We start from the raw sequence: 13,528 nt of genomic DNA, 5'->3' as shown, positions 1-13,528 counted from the left end.
GAGCAATGAGTAAAAACAGGGCATGGAGGGGGGGGGGGGGGTAAATGATGAAAAGTGGAGGACCTCCTCTTACCATTCCATTCCAGTCTGTATGGATCAATGCAGAGCTGATTGTGAACTTCTAATACTTGCTGCTAGGGGTTGAAGGACCTGTGATGATGTTATCATAGGTCCTGGCAGATGTACCTTTCAAAACTAGGAACTACACCATTTTGGTGCAGTTTCTTTGCTACATCCTGCAGGACCTGTGATGTTGAAGATGATGTCATCACAGGTCCTGGCAGATGCACTGTTCTAACCTGGGAACTACACTATATACTGTGCAGTTCCCTTACAGGACCTGTGATGACATCATCAAAGGTCCATTAGCTTTCTAAAGATAGACAGAAGTAATTAGGGGGCGGGGCCTCTACGCTGCGGGCCCCTCTTCCTCATGGGCCCCATAGCAGCTGCGTGGTCTGCCTATATGGTAGGTACGCCACTGGTGGCAGTGCATATGAGAGCAGGAGATTGGACTGTGAGCCATTGTGGTTAGGGATGGTATATGGCTACATACAATACCAGGGGCGTAACTAGAACTGACTGGGCCTCACAGCAAATTTTTGTACAGGGCTCCTCCCCAACTTAATGGACGCACTCATACACGCATTTACCACATACATGGACGCACTCATATAGGCACTCACCACATATATGGACGCACTAATACAAGCACTCACCACATACAGTACAGACCAAAAGTTTGGACACACCTTCTCATTCAAAGAGTTTTCCTTGTTTTCATGACTATGAAAATTGTAGATTCACACTGAAGGCATCAAAACTATAAATTAACACATGTGGAATTATATACATCACAAAAAAGTGTGAAACAACTGAAAATATGTCATATTCTAGGTTCTTCTTTAGGGCCTTGCATCCTCAGAATAGGTCATCAATACGGTTACTCCAAAAAAAACCTTCCTGACCAGGGCCGTACATGCTGCTGTCATAGTTGAGGGGTGCCCGCTGTTTTAAACAGCAGACGTCCGGGGATAATGTCTGCAATCAGCAATAACACTTAACCTCTCAGATGCCATGGTGAAATGTGACCACAGCATCTGAGTGCTGAAAATGTGGGAATTCTGCGTTCTCGGGGCTGAACCCTCCCCAGTGCCAGTCAGGGGAGTCATTAATTCCCTATGACAGGCTCCGTCCCTCTGAAGAATCCAAGACCTGCTACAGCTATGTGCCTGTGGAGACCCTGCCATAGGAACGCAGAAAATCTCTCATAGACATAAATGCTAATGCACTGGAGTTTATGACAGAAGCGATCGGATGATCACATGTTCAAGTTCCCTAAGGGAGTTTTTAAAAATATAAAAAAATAAACATTCTAATCACCCCCTTTCCCCAAAATTAAGAAATAAACAGTACAAAATAAACATCTTAGGTATTGCCGCATCCCAAAACTGCCATAAAAATATTTATCCCACACGGAAAATGTTGTAAAAAAAAAATATGTAAATGGCTGATTCTCTGTTTTTTGTCACTTTAGGTCCCCCAAAAAATTGAAAAGGTGATTAAACAGTCACACGTATAACACGTGTAACAGTTACACAATACACACACCAAGATGGTTTCAATGAAAAATACAGACCGCCACACAAAAAATGAGCCCTGTAAAGATGAGAAATTTATGGGGGTTGGAATATGGCGTTGCAAAGAACAAAATATTTTTTCCCAAAGTTTAGATTTTTTGGTCAGTATTACAATGTTGCAATAAAAACGATATAAAAACTATATAAATGTGGTATCGCTGTAATCGTACTGACCCAGAGAATGAAGGAAACAGGTCAGTTTTATCTTGTAGGGAACGCTGTAAAAACAAAACCCATAAAACTATACAAATGTGGTATCACTGTAATCGTACTGACCTGGAGAATGAAGGAAACAGGTCAGTTTTATCTAATAGGGAACGCCGTAAAAACAAAACCCATAAAACTATACAAATGTGGTATCACTATAATCGTACTGACCTGAAGAATGAAGGAAACTGGTCAGTTTTATCTCGTAGGGAACTCTGTAAAAACAAAACCAATAAAACTGTATAAATGTGGTATCTCTGTAATCGTACTGACCTGGAGAATGAAGGAAACAGGTCAGTTTTATCTCGTAGGGAACTCTGTAAAAACTAAACTCATAAAACTATATAAATGTGGTATCTCTGTAATCGTACTGACCTGGAGAATGAAGGAAACAGGTCAGTTTTATCTTGTAGGGAACGCTGTAAAAACAAAACCCATAAAACTATACAAATGTGGTATCACTATAATCGTACTGACTTGAAGAATGAAGGAAACTGGTCAGTTTTATCTCGTAGGGAACTCTGTAAAAACAAAACCAATAAAACTGTATAAATGTGGTATCTCTGTAATCGTACTGACCTGGAGAATGAAGGAAACAGGTCAGTTTTATCTCGTAGGGAACTCTGTAAAAACTAAACTCATAAAACTATATAAATGTGGTATCTCTGTAATCGTACTGACCTGGAGAATGAAGGAAACAGGTCAGTTTTATCTCGTAGGGAACTCTGTAAAAACTAAACTCATAAAACTATATAAATGTGGTATCTCTGTAATCGTACTGACCCAGAGAATGAAGGAAACTGGTCAGTTTTATCTTGTAGGGAACGCTGTAAAAACAAAACCCATAAAACTATACAAATGTGGTATCACTGTAATCGTACTGACCTGGAGAATGAAGGAAACTGGTCAGTTTTATCTCGTAGGGAACTCTGTAAAAACAAAACCAATAAAACTGTATAAATGTGGTATCTCTGTAATCGTACTGACCTGGAGAATGAAGGAAACAGGTCAGTTTTATCTCGTAGGGAACTCTGTAAAAACTAAACTCATAAAACTATATAAATGTGGTATCTCTGTAATCGTACTGACCTGGAGAATGAAGAGAAAAGGTCAGTTTTATCTCGTAGGGAACTCTGTAAAAACTAAACTCATAAAACTATATAAATGTGGTATCTCTGTAATCGTACTGACTTGGAGAATGAAGAGAAAAGGTCAGTTTTATCTCATAGAGAACACCATAAAAACACCACCCATAAAACTATATAAATGTGGTATCACTGTAATCGTACTGACTTGGAGAATGAAGGAAACAGGTCAGTTTTATTGCAAAGAGGAAGGCTACAAAAGCAAAACTCATAAAACTGTGGCAGAATTGTGATTTTTTTTTTCTAATTCCACTGTTTTCAGCTTCCCACTACATTGTATGCAACATAAATGGTGCCATTAGGAAGTACACTTTGTCCTACAAAAAAAGGGATAAAGAGACACAGGGACAAAAAGATAAATAGCCAAAAAAGAGTAGAGCTAAACTAGAAGTGAGACAAGACATATACGATATATACAGGGACAAAAATAACAAAAAAACTATGGGGGTCATGTATGATGCTGAAATACTCATATATTAGACTTATTTCAGGCGCAGATTGCGACGCAGCGATTAGTTGCGCCGCAATCTGCGACTCCTCCCTGCTCAAGCCAGGTCTAAAGTTATGCAAACAATAGACAAGAAAAGACGAAAAAGCAGGAACATTCCTACTGATCCTAACAAATTCAACCCCTAAAAGGCAGTACTCCTTTGCTCAGTGTTTTTTTTTTTTATCAGTGTTTTAAATGCTTGCAAAATAAAACGTGATTCGAGTTGTGTTTGGTGTTTTTCTTTACATGGTGTTTGGTGACATTTTTTATTTTGTAACACCTTGAACATGAGCTTTATCGAAAGCTTTCAAGATCATTCTATGAGAAAAAAAAGCCAAAAACATCACACCTAGAGCAGGCTGCAGATACAAAAAAAGCCACAAAAACACCACAAACCAAACGTTTTGCATGTACAATACCGGTAATTTATATTCAACTATAGACTTTAAACAAAAATCTGCCAGCAATGGTTTGATATTAAAAACGTCAATGACAAAAACACTAAAATGCACAAAATACAGCGGGGGAGATTTATCAAAACTGGTGTAAAGAACCAGTTTTCATAAATCTTCTCCAGTTTGTGAATTCAGGCTGGAGATATATTATGATGGACACAAACGTTAGTTAAAAAAAGAGTAGCTGGAGCTCATGGTGTGCGCTTGGGAATAATTTCTAGTTTTCCTTTGAGGCCCTGTGAAATGGTCGTCATACTGAGCACCTCTTTTTTTGGGGGGGGAAGTAAAACTGGGTGACAAAAATTTTTCTTCCTCCTTTGCATCAGAAAGGGGAAGTGAAACAAACAGTGAACATAGAGAGAGAGATGGAGATAGCCGAGCGCTACATTTACCGACTGTGCATCATGCCGGTCCTCACCCTCCTCATCCTCATCTGTAAGTAGAGATACGTTATAGTCATCCTATATTCTTTACCGTGGAGTCCTTATGTGTATCTTCTTTGTTGTGGGTCGTTTGTAACATATTCAAAAGAACTCATAAAGTGGGGAGTCTTATCTGGCAACCGTGTCCATGGGCCCTTCTTCTCCACAGAAACACATTGCATCTTCTTTAAATGTGCTTGATGACTTTCCTTTATCCTGTAAAATATATTTTTATATACAGTACAACATATTATACTTAAATTGAGTTTTGGATATTATAATTTCTTTTATTATTATTATTATTATTTTTTTTTTTTACTGTTCTATTATATAATATTCTTGAGTAGGTAAACTAAGGAAAGTAGTAACCAAGAAGTCAAAATGTAACTCAATATTTAAAAAATCATAAAACTATAGATTTTTTAAAAATAGTCACTTTTAAAAATCTATACTCATTAAAAAAAAAAAAAACTCCTTGGATGCCTTACAGAAGACCTGTCACCAAGAAATGCAATGCAATCGTCAGACAGCATGTTGTAGAGCAGGAGAAGCTGACCGTCTGATAATAGTTTTGGAGGAAAAGATTCAGTAAAATGGATAATATTCAGTGACTGGCAGCTACAGATGTAGTAGAGTTAACACACATGCTTTAGGAGACGTGTTATCTAAACTAAATGCGTTAAGCAAACACCTTTAATTGCTTTTCAATGGCTTTTGTTTCAAGATAACGCGATGAGTTAAGAAATTTGAGTTAAGAGTTTGTGTTAACCCTGCTACATCTGTATCTACACTTACACAGTATACATGTATACACACTTACACAGAGAATGCTACTAATCACTGATAACACCTCCCTGTGTACAACTATTAGTGATGATAACTATCTCTGTATACATACTTACACAGGGAACGCTATCAGTCACTAATAACACCTCCCCATGTACAACTATCAGTCACTGACAGCAATCTCTGTATACACACTTACACAGCGAATAATACCAATCACTGATAACACCTCTCTATGTACAACTTTCAGTCACTGACATCTCTGTATACACACTTACACAGCGAATGCTATCAGTCACTAATAACACCTCCCCATGTACAACTATCAGTCACTGACAGCAATTATGCATACACACTTACACAGCGAATGCTATCAGTCACTAATAACACCTCCCCATGTACAACTATCAGTCACTGACAGCAATCTCTGTATACACACTTACACAGCGAATGCTATCAGTCACTAATAACACCTCCCCATGTACAACTTTTAGTGACTGACAGCAATCTATGTATACACACTTACACAGCGAATGCTACCAATCACAGATAACACCTCTCTATGTACAACTTTCAGTCACTGACATCTCTGTATACACACTTACACAGGGAATGCTGTCAATCAATAATAAGACTTCCCCCATGTACAGCTGAAGTCAGAATTATAATTGTATAAATCACAATTTTTACAGATACTTTTTCTGACAAAATTATTATCAATCTGCTCTGCTCCTCCTGCTCTATAACATGCTGCCTGCCGACTGCATTACATTTTGTGGTAACAAGTCCTGAGCCCTGATAAGATTTAATTCAGGACAAAACCAATCATATCAGCAGCGATTACACCGCTGTTACTGTCCATGAGAATCAATCCACAAATTAGGGCAGCTCCATATACATCCTGTACTAATAAACCTGTAATAATAATCCTGACTTCCACCTCAGTTATTTTGCACTTATCAGTCAGTTTAGTACTACCTAGCCTATTATTATAAATGATTAATATATATAAAATTATATGACTGTGGAGTAAACTTATTAATTACTATTTTTGCTTCTGTTTTAATTTCAGCATCGATAATGGAAAATTCAGGTAAATAATCAGCATTCAGCATTACTGTAACGGAGTGCCGAAGGTGCACTCGGTCTCCCATCAGCCGCAGACCTGCTGCTTAGCTTCGGGAGCGAGGATCTGTGTTTGACCTCGTTCCCAGGGCGGCTTTGCTAGCTGGGAGGCTCCCTGCTCCTAGGTCTGCTGTATATACTATATATCTGTACATAGTACATCTATTATACCTCATACTTCACATATAGGTACACTGCTGGGTATACTACATTCCTGTGTCCACTGCATCTATTGTACCTCGTACCTCACATGTCAGTACACTGCTGTACACTGCGTGCAGAATTATTAGGCAAATGAGTATTTTGACCACATCATCCTCTTTATGCATGTTGTCTTACTCCAAGCTGTATAGGCTCGAAAGCCTACTACCAATTAAGCATATTAGGTGATGTGCATCTCTGTAATGAGAAGGGGTGTGGTCTAATGACATCAACACCCTATATCAGGTGTGCATAATTATTAGGCAACTTCCTTTCCTTTGGCAAAATGGGTCAAAAGAAGGACTTGACAGGCTCAGAAAAGTCAAAAATAGTGAGATATCTTGCAGAGGGATGCAGCACTCTTAAAATTGCAAAGCTTCTGAAGCGTGATCATCGAACAATCAAGCGTTTCATTCAAAATAGTCAACAGGGTCGCAAGAAGCGTGTGGAAAAACCAAGGCGCAAAATAACTGCCCATGAACTGAGAAAAGTCAAGCGTGCAGCTGCCAAGATGCCACTTGCCACCAGTTTGGCCATATTTCAGAGCTGCAACATCACTGGAGTGCCCAAAAGCACAAGGTGTGCAATACTCAGAGACATGGCCAAGGTAAGAAAGGCTGATAGACGACCACCACTGAACAAGACACACAAGCTGAAACGTCAAGACTGGGCCAAGAAATATCTCAAGACTGATTTTTTTAAGGTTTTATGGACTGATGAAATGAGAGTGAGTCTTGATGGGCCAGATGGATGGATTGGTAAAGGGCAGAGAGCTCCAGTCCGACTCAGACGCCAGCAAGGTGGAGGTGGAGTACTGGTTTGGGCTGGTATCATCAAAGATGAGCTTGTGGGGCCTTTTCAGGTTGAGGATGGAGTCAAGCTCAACTCCCAGTCCTACTGCCAGTTTCTGGAAGACACCTTCTTCAAGCAGTGGTACAGGAAGAAGTCTGCATCCTTCAAGAAAAACATGATTTTCATGCAGGACAATGCTCCATCACACGCGTCCAAGTACTCCACAGCGTGGCTGGCAAGAAAGGGTATAAAAGAAGAAAATCTAATGACATGGCCTCCTTGTTCACCTGATCTGAACCCCATTGAGAACCTGTGGTCCATCATCAAATGTGAGATTTACAAGGAGGGAAAACAGTACACCTCTCTGAACAGTGTCTGGGAGGCTGTGGTTGCTGCTGCACGCAATGTTGATGGTGAACAGATCAAAACACTGACAGAATCCATGGATGGCAGGCTTTTGAGTGTCCTTGCAAAGAAAGGTGGCTATATTGGTCACTGATTGTTTTTGTTTTGTTTTTGAATGTCAGAAATGTATATTTGTGAATGTTGAGATGTTATATTGGTTTCACTGGTAAAAATAAATAATTGAAATGGGTATATATTTGTTTTTTGTTAAGTTGCCTAATAATTATGCACAGTAATAGTCACCTGCACACACAGATATCCCCCTAAAATAGCTAAAACTAAAAACAAACTAAAAACTACTTCCAAAAATATTCAGCTTTGATATGAATGAGTTTTTTGGGTTCATTGAGAACATGGTTGTTGTTCAATAATACAATTAATCCTCAAAAATACAACTTGCCTAATAATTCTGCACTCCCTGTATATACTATACAGTATATCTTAATGGGGTTATCAAACACCTAAAATGCCTCCCCTACTGCCCGGGCCCCTCACACATATTGTACTTAACTGACTCCCCGGCATCCGCATGGCTTCTGATACCCACACATCCGGTGACGGGGGGAGCAGCCAATATCAGGCCACGATGGGAATAAGCCTCCCTAGCGTCACCCGCGCGTTATCGTGAGGTACATAAGATAATAGTGGTTGTAAATGTCTGCAGTATTATATATATGAGTGAGATATGAGATATGAGTAAAAATAGGGAATAGAGTGCAAATGAAGAGAAAGGAGAAGGACCTCTGCTTACAACTCCATTCTAGTCTCCCTGAAGAGCACATCCTACAGTTCTTCTCCATGCTGTTGAGGGTTGTAGGACCCATGATGATGCTCTTTGCAGTTCCTTTATTAGATGTACAGGACCTGTGATGATGATGTCATCACAGGTCCTGGCAGATGCTCCTATCTAACCTGGGAACTACACCATGGTCTGTGCAGTTTCTTTACTAGATGTAGGGATACTATACTGGAGCAGGACAGTAATGAGTGTAATTAGAGGGTGGAGCATTTGCTTCACTCCGAACCCCTTTTCCCCACGGGCCCTATAGCAGCTGCGTGGTCTGCCTCTATTGGAGGTACGCCACTATTTGAAGGCTGAACCGCAGGACAGGCCGAACTTGATGGATGTCTTTTTTCAGCCTAGCAAACTATGTCATATATCATATAACTCTGTCTAAACAGGGGCTGTGACAACTAGGGATGAGTAAATCGACTTCGGATGTGACATAATAGTTAGTTTGAATACTGTGAGACTTCGCATAAAAACTTCATAAATAAATTTTTACTGTAAAAAAAACATTTCCCCAACTCGGGTTCGGTTCCAAGTGGTACCTTGGAACCGAACCCGGGAAATGTTTTTTTACAGTAGAAATTAATTTATGAAGTTATTATGCAAAGTCTTGCGAGACTTCGCGAAGTAATAACCTTGGCTCATAGCAGCCAATACATTCTAATACTGTACGGAGTGCTCGCTCTGTACAGTATTGAAACAAAGTTTTATGCGAATCGACTTTGCTCATCCCTAATGACAACCTTCCCCGTGGTGCAGAGGCTGGAAGTTAGCTGGCACTGTTTTACCACTCCTTTCATTATTATGTGTAAATTTTTTCATTTGGTTTCTTGCAGGAAATTTAGTCCATTACATGGTTACCGTCACACCTAACTGGAACCACATATACACAGAGGATTCTGTGACTTTAAAATGTGACTTTGGACCAAATAATGACATCACAAACTACAACTTCTATTGGTATAAAAACAAAAAAAAAATAATTCAACGAAATCATGAATTTACAATTAGCAGGGCAAATCTTACTGATACAGGACTATATGAATGCTCGACCGGATCTGGTGATCGCAGTCACTCACTCCATTTATACGTTATAAGTAAAGGTGAATGATCTTATAGTAGAATCAGAATATCTCCTATCTATCTATTCCATATCTGCCAATCATCTATTATCTGTCTATCTTATATCTATTTCATATCTATCTATCTGTCTATCTATCTGACAATAGTTGAACATATCCAGCCCCTGTGCAGAATAGGATGCGGCTGTGGACAGGTAAGAAATTGGTAACGAGATGACCAGGTGACTGCCACCATTGTGGCTACCATGGACATGGCGGGCACTGGAGTGGGATGTATACATAGGTGAAGAACGGGCAGCCAGGGATCTTGCGAATGACCTTAAAGGTACATGTCACGTTACTTTGGCACTGCGTGCACTTGCATGTCCATTTTCCTGGATTCTTTTAAGGGGGGCAACCCCTTCAGCTTCTAAAATTATATTTTTGTGACTATGTTTTTCTGTGTTTTTATTTGGCCACTTCGATCATTATTATATGTAATTTTTTTCCCCGCGTTTTTTTCCCCGCGTTTTTTTCCCCTTGCAGATGTAGTCCATAATATGTTAAGTCTCACCCCTAACTGGAACCACATATACAGAGGTGACTCAGTTACTTTAAAATGTGACATCGGACCAAATAATGACATCAGAAACTTCAAATTCAATTGGTATAAAGACAGTAAAGACATAAATAAAAAAACACAAGAAATTACAATTGGAGATGCAGGACCTGCTGATGCAGGAGAGTATGAATGCTGGGCCACATCTGCTGGTCGCAGTCACTCCAGTCACTCACTCCATTTATACGTTACAGGAAAAAGTAAGTGATCTTCAATTATTATCAGAATAGTCATCTAAGATTTGACTCATATTAAGGGTCCATTCACGCGTCAGTATTTTGTAATCCGCATCCGTTCCGCAAATTTGCAGAACGGAATGCGGACCCATCCATTTCAATGGCCCCACAAAAAATGTGGAGAGCACTCAGTGTGCTGTCCGCATCCGTCGTTCCGTTCCGTTATGCGGATCCGCCAAAAAATAGAGCTTGTCCTACTATTGTCCACAAAATGCAGTCTGTTGTCCCATTGTAGTCAATGCGGATGACATGCGGAATGCATCAATATGTCATCCGCAATTGTGGATCCGTTTCCAGGAAATAGAAAAAATATATATTCTTTAGTACCCTAGCAACATATATTCCTGCTTCAGTTTTTTTTTTGCGGAAAAACGTAACAGATGCGAATGTACAAATTGGTAAAAACTCAAGGTTTTTGCGGAAAATGGAACGACAATCTAAAAAAGAAAAGTACTGTCGTGTACCCTAGGGCTCCATTCAGACGTCCGTAGTGCATTGAGGATCCGCAATACACCCGACCGGCACCCCCATAGAACTGCCTATTCTTGTCCGCAATTCCAGAAAAAAAACATGCTCTATTTTTTCGCACAGCTGCGGACCGGAAGATCGGGGCCACTCTCGGGAAATGCGGATACGGAGAGCACATAGTGTGCTCTCCACATCTCTTCCGGCACTATAGAGAATGAATGGGTCCGCACCCGTTCTGGATAATTGCGTAACCGATGCGGACCCATTCTACGGACGTCTGAATGGAGCCTAAGTGGTCATTCAGACGACGTGTTTTGTCGTCCACAAATTGCAGATCCGCAAAACACAGATGCCGCCCATGTGTGTTTCGCAATTTGCGGAATGGAACGGACGGCCCATTATAGAAATCCCTATTCTTGTCCACAAAACAGACAAGAATAAGACATGATCTATATTTTTTACGGTGCCACGGAACGAAGCAACGGATGCGGACATCTTTTGCAGCCCCATTGAAATGAATGGGTCTGCACCAATTCTGCAATTTTGTGGACCCAAAAATACGATCGTCTGAATGAGCCGTTATCCAATATCAATTTATCTGATATCTGTCTGTCTCATATCTATCTATCTATCTATCTAATCTCTTCTCTTTTAGAACCTCCTGAACTCATCCTGCAAACTCCCCCCAATATGGTAGAAGGCGACTCCCTGGATGCGAGGTGTCACAGCTCTAAATTCAATGATAAGAAGGCCATAACTTTTTATAAGGATGGCAACAGAATTCAGGAATCAACAAACATTTTACATTTGTCAAATGTGAATAAATCTATGAACGGAATTTACCGATGTGATAAAATGACTCAAAACGAAAAATTTGCAAAATCAGAAGAAACATTTATATTTGTCCAAGGTAACAAAGAAAACATTTCCTTACATGGCCCCAATAGTGACAGTGTGAGGGCACGCTCTTCAGCTAGATTGTACAAATCTCCCAGCATGACCAGGCAACTGACTAAAGCCTGGTCCCACCAGATGTGCTATCATCCATATTAGTAGAACATGAAGGATGATGGCTTGGGAAGAACCAAACCACAGAGCAGACCCCAAAATGAATTCAGACCCCTACATAAATCAGACACTGTAATGTATCAGACCACAGACCCCTACATATATCAGACACTGTACTGTATCAGACCACAGACCCCTACATATATCAGACACGTACTGTATCAGACCACAGACCCCTACATATATCAGACACGTACTGTATCAGACCACAGACCCCTACATATATCAGACACCGTAATGTATCAGACCACAGGCCCCTACATATATCAGACACTGTACTGTATCAGACCACAGACCCCTACATATATCAGACACTGTAATGTATCAGACCACAGACCCCTACATATATCAGACACGTACTGTATCAGACCACAGACCCCTACATATATCAGACACCGTACTGTATCAGACCACAGACCCCTACATAAATCAGACACTGTACTGTATCAGACCACAGACCCCTACATATATCAGACACCGTACTGTATCAGACCACAGACCCCTACATATATCAGACACTGTAATGTACCAGACCACAGACCCCTACATAAATCAAACACCGTAATGTATCAGACCACAGACCCCTACATATATCAGACACGTACTGTATCAGACCACAGGCCCCTACATAAATCAGACACGTACTGTATCAGACCACAGACCCCTACATATATCAGACACCGTACTGTATCAGACCACAGACCCCTACATATATCAGACACTGTAATGTACCAGACCACAGACCCCTACATAAATCAAACACCGTAATGTATCAGACCACAGACCCCTACATATATCAGACACCGTACTGTATCAGACCACAGACCCCTACATATATCAGACACGTACTGTATCAGACCACAGGCCCCTACATAAATCAGACACTGTAATGTATCAGACCACAGACCCCTACATATATCAGACACGTACTGTATCAGACCACAGACCCCTACATATATCAGACACTGTACTGTATCAGACCACAGACCCCTACATATATCAGACACCGTAATGTATCAGACCACAGACCCCTACATATATCAGACACGTAATGTATCAGACCACAGGCCCCTACATATATCAGACACGTACTGTATCAGACCACAGGCCCCTACATAAATCAGACACGTACTGTATCAGACCACAGACCCCTACATATATCAGACACCGTACTGTATCAGACCACAGACCCCTACATATATCAGACACTGTACTGTATCAGACCACAGGCCCCTACATATATCAGACACGTACTGTATCAGACCACAGACCCCTACATATATCAGACACGTAATGTATCAGACCACAGACCCCTACATATATCAGACACTGTACTGTATCAGACCACAGACCCCTACATATATCAGACACGTACTGTATCAGACCACAGACCCCTACATATATCAGACACGTACTGTATCAGACCACAGACCCCTACATATATCAGACACGTACTGTATCAGACCACAGACCCCTACATATATCAGACACCGTACTGTATCAGACCACAGACCCCTACATATATCAGACACTGTAATGTATCAGACCACAGACCCCTACATATATCAGACACGTACTGTATCAGACCACAGACCCCTACATATATCAGACACCGTAC

General features: G+C 40.5%; 1 protein-coding gene across 1 annotated transcript in view; it reads left to right on the top strand.

Annotated features, from left to right (window-relative positions):
- LOC120981576 (Fc receptor-like protein 5) overlaps window positions 1-13,528 on the top strand; it is a 62,460-nt gene that overhangs the window by 33,878 nt on the left and 15,054 nt on the right. The window contains exons 15-19 of the mRNA XM_040411114.1: window positions 4,231-4,372; window positions 6,218-6,238; window positions 9,295-9,561; window positions 10,066-10,338; window positions 11,498-11,752. Coding sequence (XP_040267048.1) covers window positions 4,231-4,372; window positions 6,218-6,238; window positions 9,295-9,561; window positions 10,066-10,338; window positions 11,498-11,752 — 958 coding nt within the window. The remainder of the gene's footprint in view (window positions 1-4,230; window positions 4,373-6,217; window positions 6,239-9,294; window positions 9,562-10,065; window positions 10,339-11,497; window positions 11,753-13,528) is intronic.

This window comes from Bufo bufo, chromosome 11 (assembly GCF_905171765.1).
Source record: "Bufo bufo chromosome 11, aBufBuf1.1, whole genome shotgun sequence".
Classification (NCBI taxonomy): domain Eukaryota; kingdom Metazoa; phylum Chordata; class Amphibia; order Anura; family Bufonidae; genus Bufo; species Bufo bufo.
Note: the sequence above shows the minus strand (reverse complement) of the source record. Positions and strands in the feature narration are given on the sequence as shown.